The sequence below is a fragment of the Betta splendens genome, chromosome 15, assembly GCF_900634795.4.
Source record: "Betta splendens chromosome 15, fBetSpl5.4, whole genome shotgun sequence".
In the NCBI taxonomy this organism is placed as follows: Eukaryota; Metazoa; Chordata; class Actinopteri; order Anabantiformes; family Osphronemidae; genus Betta; species Betta splendens.
Window position 1 is genome coordinate 786934 of NC_040895.2, and position 17930 is coordinate 804863.

General features: G+C 44.8%; 2 protein-coding genes across 9 annotated transcripts in view; both read right to left on the minus strand.

Moving 5' to 3' along the window:
* LOC114870480 (sodium/potassium/calcium exchanger 3-like) overlaps positions 1-17930 on the minus strand; it is an 82053-nt gene that overhangs the window by 16910 nt on the left and 47213 nt on the right. For 3 of the 5 annotated variants that reach the window (XM_029175127.3, XM_029175131.3, XM_029175130.3), the window contains 3 exons: positions 14506-14672; positions 13583-13697; positions 4922-5034 (listed from right to left, as the gene is read on the minus strand). In XM_029175127.3, coding sequence (XP_029030960.1) covers positions 4922-5034; positions 13583-13697; positions 14506-14672 — 395 coding nt within the window. The remainder of the gene's footprint in view (positions 1-4921; positions 5035-13582; positions 13698-14505; positions 14673-17930) is intronic. The other 2 variants (XM_029175128.3, XM_055502381.1) reach the window with 2 other exon arrangements.
* LOC129603008 (uncharacterized) lies at positions 6825-13576 on the minus strand. Of its 4 annotated transcripts, XM_055502383.1 has the most exons (3): positions 7858-13576; positions 7457-7558; positions 6825-7215 (listed from the first exon to the last, which is right to left on the minus strand). In XM_055502383.1, the coding sequence occupies exon 1, from the start codon at positions 10006-10008 to the stop codon at positions 8794-8796; it is 1215 nt and encodes a 404-aa protein (XP_055358358.1). In that variant the 5' UTR covers positions 10009-13576; the 3' UTR covers positions 6825-7215; positions 7457-7558; positions 7858-8793. The 4 variants fall into 3 exon arrangements, with proteins under 4 accessions (XP_055358358.1, XP_055358359.1, XP_055358357.1 ...); XM_055502382.1 differs by having other exon boundaries at positions 7457-13576; XM_055502384.1 differs by having other exon boundaries at positions 6825-7195; positions 7457-13576.

Here is a 17930-nt window from a genome sequence, read left to right on the forward strand (position 1 = left end):
CCAACTACCGGCCAATAACCTGCCTCTCCACAACATGGAAGCTCATGTCAGGCATCATCGCAGCTAAGATAAGTGGGCACATGGGTCAATACATGAGCGAAGCACAGAAGGGCATTAGTAAGGATACCAGAGGAGCCAAACACCAACTCCTGGTTGACAGAACAGTGGCCCAAGACTGCAGAATGCGACACACCAACCTGTGCACAGCCTGGATCGACTACAAGAAAGCCTATGACTCAATGCCACACACATGGATCACTGAATGCTTGGAGCTGTACAACATCAACAGAACTCTAAGGGCCTTCATTGCAAACTCGATGAGGTTGTGGAGAACCACCCTTGAAGCCAATGAAAAGCCACTTGCCCAAGTATCCATCAAATGTGGCATATACCAAGGAGATGCACTGTCCCCACTGCTGGTCTGCATAGGTCTGAACCCCCTCAGCCAAATAATAAACAAGACTGGCTATGGATACCGACTCCGGAACGGGCACACCTTAAGTCATCTCCTCTACATGGATGACATCAAGCTGTATGCCAAGAGTGAGCGAGACATCGACTCACTGATCCACACCACCAGGATCTACAGCTCGGACATCGGGATGTCATTCGGGCTCGAGAAATGTGGGAGGATGGTGACAAAGAGAGGCAAGGTAATCCACACAGAAGGGGTCTCACTCCCAGAAGGAACAATAGCAGACATTGAGGACAGTTACAAGTACCTTGGAATACCACAGGCAAACGGCAACCTTGAACAGGCAACAAGGAATGCGGCAACAGCCAAATACCTCCAACGAGTAAGGCAAGTCCTAAGAAGCCAGCTCAATGGCAAGAACAAATCCCGGGCAATAAACAGCTACGCTCTGCCAGTGATCAGATACCCTGCGGGAATAATAAGGTGGCCAAAGGAAGAGATACAGACCACAGATGTTAATACACAAAAGCTCCTCACCAGGCATGGAGGGTTCCACCCCAAATCCAGCACCCTGAGACTGTACGCTAGCCGCAAGGAAGGAGGCCGAGGACTAGTGAGCGTGAGAGCCACTATCCAGGATGAAACATCCAAGATCCATAAGTACATCAAGGATAAGGCCCCGACAGATGACGTGCTGAGTGAATGTCTCAGGCAGTGGAGAACAGAGGATGAGATGCTGGAAGAGGGACCATCATGGGAGGACAAGCCCTTACACGGGATGTACCACCGGAACATAACTGAAGTGGCTGATCTCAACAAATCCTACCAATGGCTTGAAAGGGCTGGGCTGAAGGACAGCACAGAGGCACTCATCCTGGCCGCACAGGAGCAGGCCCTGAGCACCAGAGCCATAGAGGCCCAGATCTACCACACCAGACAAGACCCAAGGTGTAGACTGTGCAAAGAGGCCCCTGAGACGATCCAGCACATAACTGCAGGGTGTAAGATGCTGGCAGGGAAAGCATACATGGAACGCTATAACCAAGTGGCTGGCATAGTATACAGGAACATCTGCGCAGAGTATGGACTGGAAACCCCAAGGTCAAAGTAGGAAACACCTCCCAAGGTGGTAGAGAACGAGCGAGCCAAGATCCTGTGGGACTTCCAGATACAGACAGACAGAATGGTAATGGCGAACCAACCAGACATTGTGGTGGTGGACAAAGAACAGAGGAAAGCCGTAGTGGTGGATGTGGCAATACCAAGCGATGGCAACATCTGGAAAAAGGAACATGAGAAACTAGAGAAATACCAAGGGCTCAGAGAAGAACTGGAGAAGGCTTGGAAGGTGAAGACCACAGTGGTGCCTGTGGTGATTTGAGCACTAGGGGCAGTGACCCCCAAACTGGAGGAGTGGCTACAACAGATCCCTGGAAAAACATCCAACATCTCAGTCCAGAAAAGTGCAGTCCTAGGAACAGCAAGGATACTGCGCAGAACCCTCAAGCTCCCTGGCCTCTGGTAGAGGACCCGAGCTTGGAAAATGGATGAGACCACCCGCGGAGGGTGAGAATAGAGTGTATATATATATATAAAAATATATAAAAAATATATATAAAATATATATAATATATATATATATATATTAGATAGATATATATATTATATATATATATAGATATATTAATATAATATATATAGATAAAATATATATAAGATATAAAAATAATCCTATAGATAGATATATATATATATATATCTATAGTATATATATATATATATATATATATATCTATATATATATATATATATAATATAGTATATATATATATATATATATATATATAAAATATATATAATATATAAAAATAATAATTTGAATGAGTATGTGTATGTTCACTATGGGCAAATACAGTTACTTTAATTTTAACAGAGGAACAGAGGGGACCAAACAGTGATACTGGCTGTAATTCAATTTAATCACTTAAAACAGAACTTTGACTTTAAAACATAGCACAGGACCTAAAAGCACTTACTGTACAATGGACATTAATAAAAAGAGACTTTTGGTTAACATGGGACTTCTGCCTTATTTATTTAACACAGCACTCGTACTTTTAGTTGACACAGGATTGCAAATCAACACAAGATTTGATTTTATTTGACTTAAAAATCTAAGTTGCTGTCATCAGTTATTTTTTAGAAAACTGAAAACCATTTGTGGTCTTAGTTTTATTTGTAAATGAAGTCCATGCACCTGTACTTTTCCACAAAAAGCTCTGTAACACTGTTGTTTTCCTATAGCTTTTCATTGTGGACGCTAATGTTTTTCATGTTAAATTATCCTGTGTTAGTCCAGACGTTATCACAGGTTAAAAACAGTAAGCAGGGAAAACAGTACAGCCGGTTTGTGTCTTTTCGGGTGCTCCAGTCCGTTTAAAAGCAGCGAGTGTCTTCTGTCCCGTTGTTTGAAGCAAACCTTTAAGTTCCAGCATTGGTCTTCCATCAGTTGTGAGCTTTTCTTTTGACTGAAAGTCCAGTTTTGAAAATGTCTTAATAGAACTTATATAATTCTCCTCCATCTTGAGAGTTGGGAAATAAGCTAACTGAATTCGTTTGCTAACTCACTGGAGCAGCGCTAACGTTACTGGTGCGAAGAGGCGCGAAGAGACAACAGAGAAACGCCTGACTGTAGCAGCCAAGCACCTGTCGGCTTCCGTAGAGGCTGTTTCCTGTCTTGCCTCAGTTTGAGTTTTCTTTGCCCGTTTTTGCGCCATCAAGGAAGTAATATGTCAAACACACATTGATAAACGCATTAATGAGCTTGTAGAAAGTGACAGCAAAGAAAAAATCTGCATTTTGTTGGTGACAAGCTGTGAAGCAGGAAGCAATTGCTTCACGTATTAACCCATGTAATGACGGCTCGAGAATGGGAGCTGGAGCCCTGGGCTGAGGCTCGGTTCATTGATGCCTCTTCTCGCGTTTCTCCCCATATTAGGGCCAGAAATGCGCATATTCAGCGATTTTACTTTTTTGAAAATTTGAAACTTGAAATTTTGAAAAATATAAAGGAAATACATTTATAACACAGATCAGTGGACAGATATTTATTTCTATTTTATGTTATTATGTATTCATATTATGGTATTTTGTAAGGCGAGGTGAGGCCCCGCCTCCCCTGCCTACCCTGACCCACGTCACTGGATGTCAGTAATTTACTATTCTTACAAATGCAGAAACTTTGCTTCTGCATTCGTGACTTTTTGTAATTGCTACTCTTCTTGTTGCAGTTGGTTACTCTGTTCTGCTGGAGGAGCCCTTGTTTGTTCCTGTCTTGTCTTCTTTGTTTATTTATTTGTTGTTTGTGATGTCACTTCCTTTTTGGTTCCCGTTTCGCATTACCTGGCCTAATTATTGATTACAGACCCCTGTCTGTCATATCATAGCCATGATATAAGATCTCCAGTCACTATCACCTTTGTTGGATCATTGTCCAACATGCCGTCCTCTTACTACAGTACTGTATGTGGGTGTGTATGTTGTCCTGCTTGCGTTCCTGGTGTTGAGTGTCGCTTTTTTTCGTCACATATCAGATATCCGTGTATAAGCCTCAGTTCTTACAGTAGGTTTATGTTAAGGTTGATCCTGCCCTGCAGTGTTTTTGTGGTGGTTTTTCCAGTTGCTCACTTTCTTTGTTAGTGTTCATATCTTGTTATATTAATCTATCAAATTAAATATATCACACCATAGGTCTCTCTCATGAGTTGTGCATTTGTGTCCTCGTCTCTCTCTGGTTTAGTTTGGCCAGGCCAGTGGCTCTCAGTTAAATCAGGCCTTGTGTCTAGTGAGTCAGATTTTCCCAGTGAGGGATTTAGTTCTCTTGGGCCCATCTCCATGCTGAGTAGGTCAAGTAGTGTAATAGGCCTAAACAAGTTCAGTTAAGTTTGGCGACATCTTGTGGCTGAAATAGATTCCTATACCAAGGTCTGGTCAAAGGTAGCATCAGGTCTGTAACACTACTACTAAACAATGTGATGTCATGGAATTCTTCCCACAATGCTGTATAAATTACAGCAGTCAACAGCATACAGTCCATTTTTTGGAGTATGTTAGTTGGTTTTTGTGCAGTGATAGAAATTACAGCAAAGCCTGTTTATTTTTTCAATAATGAGAGTAATACTGAATGTGACCTGGCCACAGCTGGTCCCTTCCACTGCTTCACATGTTGAACTCTCTGGCTTCCAAACAATGGGGGCTTTTTGTATGAACATTCATTTTTATCATTATCTTCACTGCATCTCTAACAGACTTCTAATATTGCAGACAAAAAGATTACTGAGTTGTCCTCACTGAGTGACTCACCTTTGTTACAAGAAAGGTAGAAATGTGTTATACATGTAACATGTACTGTGCTCATCCTGTTTATAGACTGATTATGTTATTATACAGTAGCTACCACATTCTGGACCTTTTTCTGCTTTCATCATCTGCTAATACTGTACTTACATCGGACCTGTAGTTAATAGCCAGCGTTTTCAAGGCCCAGGGGAGGCCGAGTCCCACCAAGATGTCAAACACATTACTGCCGATAGAGTTGGACACTGCCATGTCTCCCATCCCTAAACATTGAGTAAAGAAAAGCAAAAACAGAGAAACAATGACTATCAGCAAACAGGAACTGTAGTGGTGAGTGTATCTCCCAGTGATCTCAGACGCGCTGGCCACCAGAGAACCTACAGGTGTTAATTGGAGCAGGAAGAAGGTCGTCAAGGCTGTGTACCTCAGTACCCTGCCTTCTGTCTTTATGTTTGTTATTCATAGGTGGGTTATTCCCACCTGAGTGGGAATAACCTGTACAAAGATTTTCAGTCAGGATTTAGAAAACATCATAGCACAGAAACAGCTCTGGTTAGAGTCACTAATGGTCTTCTATTAGCTTCAGACAATGGTCTAGTTTCTGTCCTTGTCCTGTTAGATCTTAGTGCTGCATTTGATACAACTGATCATAACATTCTATTACAGACACTAGAACATAGAATCGGGATTAAAGGAACAGCATTGGGATGGTTTAAATCCTATTTGTTGAACAGATTCCAGATTGTTCATATTAATGAGAAGTTCTCCACATGCACAAGGATTAGCTATGGAGTACCACAGGGTTTTGTGCTTGGTTCAATTCTGTTTAGCCTACACATGTCTCCTCTAGGTGAGATTTTTAGAGAGCATTCTATTCATTTTCCTTGTTACGCAGATGATATTCAACTATATATGTCCATGAAACAGATCAACTAGTCAAAATTCAGGGTTGTTTAAAGGCGACTGATCATACTTTTCATTCTAAAAAATATTGGACTTTAATGTCTCAGTAAGGTCTCTGTAAATCTTCATCCCATAAAACCCTTTAGATCGTCCACACTGCCCTTGTCAATATGTGGTTTTCACGCACGGTTAGGATACAATAGGTGGCAGTAGTGCGACATTGAGAATGCAATCCACTGCAATCCTCCACAGAAGAAGACCCACTACAGGACTGCACGATACATCTACGATCCCAAATCTGACCCTGAAGCTGAAGAGGAGGCTGTTGAAGTCACCACATTTCGGCTGATGCAAGATGTGTCTCATTGGTAATATCGCATTTACTTCAATTTATTTGATTTATGTAATTTGCAAAGCGACTAGCGGTTGCTAATGCGTATGCTAAATGGCCTGTGCAGCTTGAATATTCACAACACGACTTACCTGGAAAACTCTCGTATAAAAATAAAAGTTTGAGAGCATAGCTGAAATAATATAAATAAATTTTACATTTACACATTTCACTGTTTTTGTCTTACTTGTGCTGCTGCTCTTACATAATTTTATTTAAAAAATGTGCATTAATATTTAGAGCAATCACTGCATGACCTACCTGGGAACAAAAAGCATTGGTCAAAATGATATATTGACCTGATGTATTTTTACTGCTTTTAATTTGTTTCTTGACAAATCTGACAGTAATATGTCTCGGTATCTGAAGATGTTACAGGTATCTAGTCTACAGAGGCTAGTGAGCTGGTGCTGGGGATTCCTGGGTCGAAGAATCTGAGTTGCCATCTCTTCATGCTTGGGTTGTAAATGAAGGCAGAGTTTCCTAAAGGATAAAACACTAAAACACTCATTTTATGATGGATGTATACCACCTGTGAAATAACTCCTTTACCATTTGAGTAAAAATGTGTTTTTTGTGAGTGCAATACTCATTAAGATTGTTTTTTGAAATTTATATATAATTTATATGCTTTTTATTTATGGCCGGTTCAACTTTATAGCTTACCATATTAGAAAGAGAAAAACATATAATTTCAATACTATGATTTCTTGAATAAAAGTGTTTTCCCCTCAGAAAAACAGAGTTCAGTGAAATACGTAATAGTTAAAGCCAACTTTATTGTCAACCAAAAAATGCACCACTACTCCAAAGCTAGAACAAACTGTTATCTTCACACTCCAATGTGCAATGTATAGGTTACTGAGTAAATTAAGAAGTCTGGGGGTTTGAGGACAGAAGCTTTTGCATGGCCTTGCATATTAAATGCTTGATGGAAGTAGGGTAAACAGTCCATGTCCTGGGTAGAGGGTACACTTGGCTATGTTGGAGATTTGTTTCTCCAGCAGAACAGGTATAGTTGTAAACAGATGACCAGGGAGATGTGGTGATCCTTGTTCTCATCACTATTTGGAAGACTGAGCGGAAGCAGTCCTCTACCAGATGGAAGCTGCGGCTGTCCACACCATCACCTCATCAAAACAAAAAGGTACTGCAATCAGAATTGTAGATTAGTGAAATGTTCATTATTATGTAGGTCAAAACCTTCTCTAATGTAAGAATACACAATACCAGACAAAAAATTAAACCAAACCAGAGGACAGGCCTGTCTGTGCTAAAACAACAGATAAACAGTTGTTACAATTCGAATATAAAATCTAAACCGTATATACCAATTAAAATTAAAATCTTCTATTGCCTATCTTACTGTTGGTACATACAAACTTACACACCTTCACTCCTGAGCTGGGCAGCAGATGTCTGTGTACCAACAGTCTGCAGTGATTTCTCTGTTTGACAGCCTCCTTGCATGTAGGTAACTAGGATGTGCCTCCCTACAGTATAGAAAAGACAATGTTAAATTTATTGTAAATTGTATTGGTCCTACAAATATAATGGCTATGGTACAAGCTATAGGTAACTGACCCCATAGGCCCATAGCTATTAGCTGTTCCCCACACAGGTGTGTGACTGCGCCAACTCAGAGTAGCACATTTGAAAAGGACAAAGGCTCGGTCGACTGGCTGTAGCCGTTAGCATAGCTAGCTACTAACTTGCCTCACACATAGGTTACTACATTTTAAACAGACAAATTAACATTTTAAAACATTATAAATATCAAGCATGTACTTACTTCAGTGAGTGAATGACGGACTGTAGGAATAGATCCTTTTTTTTCCAACAGGAGCCGTGAAACAAATCCAGCATTGTACGCACCCTCGTTTGAAATGCACATACGTATAAATGCTGAGGCAGTGTTTCTGTCAGCAGTCCGTTTAAAATAAAAGTGACCCACAAAGTCCTCACTTGTTGATCCCTTGGTAAAGTGAATAGACTTTGGTGTTAGTAAGAACACCCAAGAACTGAACACCTTCTGTGAGAGGACATGTGTGCTGCCATGTTCGTCTGTTCGTGGTGAGTGAGAGGGGGGAAATGGCGGATGTCCTTCAACTAAATTCAGATAAAAATTTTTGTTGGGCCAAAAATCAGAGAGAGACACTATTGAGTCAGATAGCCACCCTGGATGGCATAACATTAGCTTCAGATTCTACTGTGAGGAACCTTGTGTCAGAACACACGGAGGAGGACCCAAATGCACAGCGCACAGGAGTATAGAGGAGGGAATCAGAGTTTATTGCACAACGTTGTCAGTCAGTCCAGGTCATACACAGAATGGCTCGGTATTTAGGTACAGGCAAGGAGTAGGCAAGATCAGGTCCAGTAAACATGCAGGGTTCGGTACACAGGTGAGCTCGGCAGAGGTGCAGACTAGGGCTAGGCAAAGACGTGGTCAGACAGTCGGGAACGATACCAGAATCTCCAGGCGTAGGTACAGACAGGGTGTATCACAAAACAGAAACAACAACGATGTGAGACAGGGCAGGAATAGGAGTCCATGATGAGTCCGTATGACATAAAAAAAAATGGTCCAAAAAAAAAGGTCCAGACTGTCCATTCACGAGGGATGGAGGTGAGGAGAGGGCAGGCTGCGCGGCCGCCAGGCCGAGACGGCACTCCCCATGCCCACGAGCCAGGCTGGCGGAGTCCGGGAGCGGAGCCAAATCCATCCTCATCCCGACAGAGGTGATCCGAGGACCTCAGAGTCGCGGTGGACGTAGACGGCAGAGGCCGCGCCATCGTCGTGGCAGGAGGGGACGTTCCCCAGGCGAGCGGCCCCGATGACGGCAGAGCCGAGGCGGACGTCGCCGCAGGAGGCAGCGCCACCCAACCGGCAGGAGGTGACGAGGGCGAGGCCACCAGTCCGGCAGTCGAACCAGAAACGAGGACAGACGTGGAGGCGAGGCCGGAACCAGAGACGAGGACAGACGTGGAGGCGAGGCTGGATCCAGAGACGAGGACAGACGTGGAGGCGAGGCCGCAACCAGAGACGAGGACAGACGTGGAGACGTGGTCGGCGCCGGACCACCAGGAACCGATGTAGATGCGGTCGGCGCCGGTCCACCAGGAACCGATGCTGATGTGGCCGGCGGCGGACCACCAGGAACCGATGAAGATGAGGCCGGAGCCGAGCTGCCAGGAACCGATGCAGATGAGGCCGGAGCCGAGCTGCCAGGAACCGATGCAGGCGCGGCCTCCTCCTGGAGGTCGGCGGGAGCTGCAGCAGAGACTGCAGCCGGCGCGACCTCCTCCTGGAACCGCCAGGAACTGATGCAGGTGCGGCCGGAGCCGAGCCGCCGGGAACCGATGCCGGTGGGGCCGGAGCCGAGCCGCCAGGAACCGGTGCCGGTGCAGCCGGAGCCGAGCCCCCAGGAACCAATGCAGGTGCGGCCGGAGCCGAGCCGCCAGGAACCGATGCACTAGAGCAACTAGAACCCGAACGTGACTCGACTGGACTGGGACCCGGACATGACTCGACTGAACTGGGACCCGGACGTGACTTGACTGGACTGGAACCCGAACGTGACTCGACTGGACTGGGACCCGGACGTGAATCGACTGGACTGGGACCTGGACGTGACTCGACTGGACTGGGACCTGGAGGTGACTCGACCGGACTGGGACCTGGACTTGACTCGACTGGACTGGGACCTGGACTTGACTCGACTGGACTGGAACGTGACTCGACTGGACTGGAACGTGACCGGACTGAGCTGGACTCTGGATGCGACAAGGCTGAGCTGGAGCCTGGGCCTGACTCGACTGGGCTGGGACCTGGACATGGCTCGACTGAACTGGGGCTAGAGCCTGAACGGAGCTCGACTGAACTGGGGCTAGAGCCTGAGCAGAGCACGATTGAACTGGGGCTGGAGCCTGAGCAGAGCATGACTGAACTAGGGCTGGGGCCTGAGCGTTACAGGGTTGCACTGGAACCTGACAAGGCAGGGCTGCACTGGAACCTGAACGTGGCAGGGCTGCACTGGAACCTGAGCGTGGCAGGGCTGCACTGGAACCTGAGCGTGGCAGGGCTGCAGGCCTGGGAGTTGCAGGGCCGCACGCAGGGCAGGTTCCCTCAGGATGAGGGCAGCCGCCTCCTCAAATAGTTGTTCCCTCGTGCCCTGGTCTGCTGTCGAATCAGCATTGTCCATTAGGTGGGAAAAGAGGAACGCAACCGGGGGAGAACAGAGGAGGTCGATCCGCTGTGCGACGCTATCGGGGATGCCTGCAATTGACATGACACAGTAAGTAGGTGAACCGAGGGAATCCTCTGCCGGAGAGGAGAGCTGCTCGGCCACCGCGACCGAGGTCTCTGGGCCCTGGACCCCGGAACCGTGCCCTTGCCGACGTCGTCTGCAACGGCTGACCGTCGTCTGAGGCGCTGAGAGCGGCGGGGGCTGGGTCTCTGCAGCTGGGTCCGAATGGCGAACGGAGGCGGCGGCGTTGGGAGTTTGGGCTGGAGTCGCCGGAGCGGTGACAGGAACGTGAACATGATCCGCTGGATTGGCGGCAGGAACGGAAACGTGAACCACCGGAGCGGCGGCAGGAACAGCTGCAGAGACACGGGCAGACGGTGCGCGCAGCGCGCGTACCAAATCCCTCCGCATCAGCTGGAGCCCGTCAAAGAGTGCCTGGACTCCGGGGTACTTACGCCACCAAAACTCGTCCTCCAGGATTTCAATGGCCATATTTACAACGCCGAGCCGGACCTTGGGACTGCCTGCTTCCGCATATTCCTTAGCTAACCTCTGGAAATCGCCGCGGATGTCCTCCGGTAAGCTCGTAGGAAAAAACTCCATCGCTCCGGTGCGTGGTTATGCGCGGAGCCGAATGAACAGAGAAAGAGGGAAAAACAAAGAAAAACCGTAACAGACCTGGGTGCAGGCTGGCGCTGGCTGGGTCCAAGTCTGGCCAGATTGTTCTGTCAGAACACACAGAGGAGGACCCAAATGCACAGCGCACAGGAGTATAGAGGAGGGAATCAGAGTTTATTGCACAACGTTGTCAGTCAGTCCAGGACATACACAGAATGGCTCGGTATTTAGGTACAGGCAAGGAGTAGGTGGTCAGGTCAATTGGTGGTCAGGTTCAAACAGGATCATGCAACAGGTTAGCTATACGAGAACGCTGGAAAGTGGTCTTGGAAACTCAACAATCTGGCGTCTGACTGTGGGCTGAGGTGGTGCTTAAGTACGGGGTCTGATTACTAGATTATTGTCAGGTGTGCATCGTGAACCGGGATGTGAACAGCTGAGACGAGAACAGGAAGTCCTTTCAAAGTAAAACAGGAAGTGACATGAAACGTGACACCTTAGTGTCATCTTTGACCAGGATCTCTCTTTTACATCATACATTAAACAAATCTCCAGAACCGCCTACTTCCACCTTAGAAATATAGTTAAAATCAGAAGCATCCTCTCTCAGAGCGATGCAGAGAAACTGATCCATGCATTTGTTACCTCTAGGCTGGACAACTGTACTGTACTGACTGCTTACTCATAGGATGTCCTAACAGCTCCTTAAAAAGCCTACAGCTTATTCAAAATGCTTCAGCCAGAGTTCTGACAGGACTTAGAAAGAGAGATCACATTTCTCCTACATTAGCTTCTCTGCACTGGCTGCCTGTAAAATCTAGGATAGAATTTAAAATTCTCCTACTCACCTACAAAGTACTCAATGATAAAGCTCCTTCTTATTTTTAAGACCTCATAGTTTCTTATGCTCCCAGCAGAACACTTCGTTCTCGGAGCGCTGGGCTACTTGTGGTTCCTAGAGTGTTTAAATGTAGAACGGGAGGCAGAGCTATTAGCTACCAAGCTCTTCTCCTCTGGAACCAGCTCCCTCTTCAGGTTCGAGAAGCTGACACACTCTCCACCTTTAAGACTAGGCTTAAAACCTTCCTTTTTGATGAAGCTTATAGTTAGAAATGGTTAAGGTGACTGAACCATCTCTAACTATCCACCCAGACTGCTGGGGGACTTCATTTATACACTGAGCTGCTCTGTTTCCTTCTCCCTCTTCTGTCCAAAACCTCCCATCATTGTTCTATGTTTAACTAACCTTGTCTCTTTCTCTCTAGTAGTTGTGCTTCTCTCCCTCTCTCTCTCTCTCTCTCTCTCTCTCTCTCTCTCTCTCTCTCTCTCTCCCTCCTCCACTCTGTCCTCACCTACAGGTATCATTGGACTCAAAGTTTGGTGTCTGTGATGGGCAGCTGTGGATCCAACCATCCTGCCTGTATCCAGTCCCTGGTCCAACCTCCCTGCCTGTGGTCTGTTGTTGCTTGTTGTTGTTGCTGTGCTTTTCTCTCTCTCTCTTCCCTCACCCCAACCGGTCGAGACAGATGGCCACCCACATCCAGCCTGGTTCTGCTGGAGGTTTCTTCCTCGTTAGAGAGGGAGTTTTTCCTCTCCACTGTTGCTGTCAAATTAAATGCTTGCGTGTGAAGGTGAGAGTGTTAATTTCAGTTTGCGATTGGGTTCCTCCCCCCTCCAATTTCCTGTGACCTGGTCTGCAGACCAGACCTGCGGCCAGGGAAACGTATAGGTTTAAGAGTTTAAAGCGAGTGGTTTTAGTAGCGCCATGTGGTCAAAGCTGTGTGCCGTGTGCACTTGGCCGTAGTATTCTTCCGCTCAAGGTGAGCGCACATGATTCAGCTCAGTGAGAGCAGTAGTGGTAGTAGTAGCAGTACCGTGTGTATCTAATCTAAGTAAAAGAGGGAATGAAAAAACACCGGGAGGAGACGTCTGGCAGGAAACCAAACAGCTTATATTATAATGTTTCTATCTGTACAGAACTTTGATAAATTGTTTTTAAAGTGCTTAACAAACAAGATAGTTACAATTACAATAATGTACAAAATGTATTTGTGTTGCTTTTTGCTGTAGTATAATAGAGATGGCTGTTTTTTTGTTTTAGCTTTCCATTTTTCCTAGCTAGCAGTGACAAAGTACTGTAAGGAAGCTAACATTAGCTCTTAGCCTGTAGGATGCAAGAGGCCAGTTTCAAGGTTTTAACTCTAAATATTGTATGAAGAACAATATCATGTGCTGGAATGATTACAGGCAGGAGCATGACTCTGTAGTTAATTCTTTTGATCCTTTTATTGTCCAGTAAATGCAGTTCTACTTGTTTCCTGGTTTCGTTGCCAAGACTACTTATCTGTAAAACCTGCTCTAGGTTTGTCTGCTATTATTCTAAGCTTGTACCACACAAGCATCAAATTTGAAAAAGGATGAGTAAGAGCAGGAAAACATGATCTGAATCATTTACGACACAACAAAACTTTGCAGACAGATATGTAACATTGGACAAAAGAAAGCATTTTCTGAATGTTCAGACATTATTTTTGAAACTTTTACTTTGTGTCTATTAGGTTGTGACCCTGATTTCACCTCATACGCATGTATTAGGTGTATGTGCGTGCGTGTGTGCGTGCATGCATGCGTGCGTGCGGCATGTGATACCCTGTCGTGCCACAATCAGGCTGGCCATGCAGTCAGGAACACTGGTGCCAGCTGCCAGGAAGGTGATGCCCATGATGACGTCTGGGATGCCGAGTGTGAATCCGATCACTGTTACCTGACAGACAAAACGTAAGGTGTGTTTTTAACCCTGAATCTAAACACAAAAATGAGGACAACACATATAATCAATCACACTGCTAAAAAACTAGAATATACTGTAGCTCATTGTGCTACTACTGCTGGGATTGTGGTTGTACCAATAGAGCTGCACACAGCACATTTGGTTAAAGGACAATAAATAACACTGCTCATGTTTTTTGTCTACATGCTACACAGTACATGTTGTTTCTAGGTGGACTGGTAGCTCAGTGGAAGTAGGAGGTCCCAGGTTCATACCCAGCAGGACTCCAGGTGTTTCCTTGAGCAAGATGTTTCTTACCAGCCCACTTTTGTTTTTTCTCAAGGGATGGGTCATTACATTGTAAAATATGATAATGACAAATAAAAGCTTTCTTCTTATATCCTGCACAATTTAACTACACTACATGACTGAGCTGTAAATATGTTGTTTCATGTTCCATATTTCCACATCTCTTGCTGTCTTCCGGTGGCTGTCTTCTCTATTCTATCCTGTTTTGTCTGTTGTCTTCTATGTCTCTTTGCTGCTGTAGAAAGAAAAGAATTTCCCCATAGTGGGATTAATAAAGTCTTATCTGCTCCAGCAATCGAATTTACCCACTGTGGTAAAATGTATTTATCCATCTTATCTATCTAAAACATGTATTCAAGTGTATTCTAATTTACTTTAATGTACTGCGATGTACTTTAATGCTGCTAGAGATTTTACCTAAATTCATAACCCTATGACTATAGGACCTCGGCAGTCTAGCTGTAATATCGCTGTCAGTTTATTGTTATCTTACCATCCAGACCATGACGTAGGAGAAGGCAGCAATCCACAGGGTGGAGAAGACAAATGACAGCATAAACCAGTTCTCCCAGCGAGGTGTGGTGCAGTTGGGGACCGTGAAGTACAACAGCAGGCACAGTGGCCAAGCAAGCAGCCACTTCAGTTTGTTACATGCACCTGCTGGACACACACATGGCAAGAGGAGGTAAAGAATCTGATTTAACTTTGATAGTAAACACAGTCACACCAACCATAACTATAACTCTCTGTCTAATCAGCATGGCTGTATGTCCATTACAGTCACCAACCGTTTGACCGTAACAGTCTTCGTTACACAAAATGGGCAAAAATGTTTAAAATGATGGCCTATGTCCAGAGGAAACTGTATTATGTATTGTGAATGACAATGGTCATTTCCTAACAATCAGAATGAATTCCGCTCTGACAAATCTCCCAAATCTTACAGACAAACGTTGGGACATAGCTTTACATTTTTAACAAAAGGTTATATTTTAACAGTGTTTGAATGAAGACACTGTTTCTAAGTCGTTTAGCAGCTTTTTATTTTGAATCAAAGCAGACAGTTGTTAAAAAGCCACAGATTCTTCATTTAGCCCAAACCCTCTTCTTTTACTTCATCTGTTGTTAGTGGCTGGAAAAACAAGAGCGTTGTCCCTTCCAAGACTCTCTGGTCGCATTTAACCTACAAAAGGATGAAATTAATTATTTTATTAGTATTAGAGTGGCTGCACAAGCTAACATTAGCAACATGAGCTAGTGCTACTTTTAACAGTCAAAAACACGACAAGCAGCAGCTCATACTTACTCAAACTTCACAGCACAAGCTAAAAACAATAAAAGATTGACTATATTACTTACTCTGTGCTCATTTGATTGTTTTGTTCCAGCTGTTTTTTCTGGTTCCTCATCCTGAAGCTAGTTTCCAGCTCCTCTGAACGTATGTAACCCAAAACTGATCACAACAAATACACACAGTCAGCAGTGGAATCCGCATCCAAGTAGATTAATTGTAGCACTGGGATATTAAGTTGTGTTTTTATCGGTGCAGAGACACGATGCAACTGCCAGGCCTTGATCCGCAGGTGATGTTGGCAGGTGATGTTGGCTCTTGGCTGTCGGCACATCTTGGATCTGATTAGACATTTTAAGACATTTAAGCTCCACACAGACAGGAGGTGGAGCAGCTGGTCCAGTGGTGCAGTCAGAACCAGCTGGAGCTCAACACGCTCAAGACTGTGGAGATGACGATGGACTTTAGTAAGAACCGCCTGCCCCCCCCCATCCACAATAACACAGTATCTACCGTGGACTCATTCAGGTTCCTAGGGTCCACAATCTGCCAGGACCTGAAGTGGTCCCCCCACACTGACACTGTCACACAAAAAGTCCGACCAGAGGTTGTACTTCTTGAGACAACTCAGGAAGTTCAACCTGCCCCAAGAGGTGCTGACCATCTTCTACACGGCCATTATCCAGTCTGTTCTCTGCACCTCCAGCACTGTGTGGTTTGGTTTAGCCACCAAGCAGGACAGACACAAACTGCAGAGGGTGGTTCGGTCAGCAGAAAATATCATCAGGCCTGAGCTTCCGTCTATTGAACACCTGTACCGGGCCAGAAACATGCGCAGGGTGTGTGCACCCTGCACACAAACTGTTCCTCCCCTCTGGCAGGCGTCACAGAGCCATAGCCACCAGAACCACCAGACATAGAGACAGCTTCTTCCCCCAGGCTGTGTCTGAGCTGAACTCTACAGGATACATACAGCAATGACTCAGTGCAATTTAACAATATTTGTGCAATAACCACTTTCAACCACGTTGAATGTCACATAGTAAGACAGTTTTTTTATTGTTTATTATTTGTTTTTCAAAACTATATTTAAAATTGTAGTCAATTGTGTTAATTTTCTGTGAGGGAACAAAGATGGCGTCAGACCAAGTACAGTACAATTCCTTGGTTTTCCTGTGAAAACTTGGCCATTAAACTCTGATTCTGATTCTAGGATAGGTATTCCGCTCTCGCCAAGAACAGACTCAAAAGCGGCTTTCACCTCTTTTGCACCCTTATTTTTAATAGGCCTAAGGTACGCTTTTTTAGAGAATACATCAATAACCGTCAGCAGAAATTTATAACCGTCGCTGTTTATAACACTGCTCTGAACACACCTTGACCTTTTTACTTCATTATATGTTTTCATTCATTCACTTCAGCCGTATTTTGTAAGTTCACAAATTATTATTTTTTAAATAATAAATTATGTGGTTACATTGTTTATAAAACAATATACAAAACGAATAAATGCATACAAATGTGATTACAATACTTGTGACTAAACAAAATAATGCAACTAGAATAAGTACACCAAACGAATAAATGAATAAATTAAATGATCTACAAACTATACTAGGTGCTATTACTACGGTGCTCCTCTCACAAATGAACAGCCTCTTGAAGGTCTTGTCGGTTGGTTTTTGAAATAAAGCCTCCCACCACTTCATCTTATATATTCCCCAAAACCTCCATGTCATTCTCTGAATCTTTTAGGCTGAGCAGAACCTCTTCTCCGAATTGTATCACCCTCTTTTCCGGCACGTGTATGTTATATTTCTCAAGCAACCTCTTTGCTGCAATGTGGAAGCTGCTGGTCAAAACCCGCTTCTGCAGAGCCTCATAATATCTTCCCAGAAAGTACATGGGGATTCCAAAAAGACAGGTGCGCTGCAACTGTCTGGGATGCAACATCTGGCAGCCGTTGCACAGAAACTTGTTGTAATCGTAAATTGTGATATTTCCAACCACTCTCTGCATGACATGCTGATGACCTGCCGGAAAATGTCGCTTTCTGTGTTGAAGTGAGCTACGACCAGCCAGCTGTTTATGCCAGACAAACTTGAGTATTTTGGGCTTAGGTTCCTCCATGTCGAATACACCCATAATGTAGCTCAATCACTGCTCCTCCGCATCCTGGCCATCGCTCCTCTTCTTGTCAACGGGCTCATCTTCCTCATTGGATTTGTCCCCGTTTATTCGTTCAAAGAGCTATCTTAGATATCCAGCTATTATGCCGCGTAGAACGCTCCAATCATTCGTTATGACAGGCATCATTACGGTGTCGTGGGAAAAAGCTTTGCCTTCTTTGAGCTGATAAGGATGCTGAACTGGTCTCTGATCCCTCAGAAACCCTCATAGCTATGTCTTTATAAAGCCATACGCGTGAGGAGGCAGAGGGTAATGGGTGTTTCACATAACTAGTGTACTCTGATGATTGCACCACCCTTTGCCATGGAAGGACAGTCTATAACCTGAGAGGGTGAAGGGGCAGCTCACCTTTGACATGGTGGACCTTTGACATTCAGGGTTAGAGTGCAGATGACCCTTGACATTGCTGACACTTGACACTGGATGGTAACCTATGA

Excerpts from the sequence above, each read along its gene's own strand:
- LOC129603008 (XM_055502383.1), bottom strand. The coding sequence starts at position 10,008 with ATGCTCTGCTCAGGCTCCAGCCCCAGTTCAATCGTGCTCTGCTCAGGC.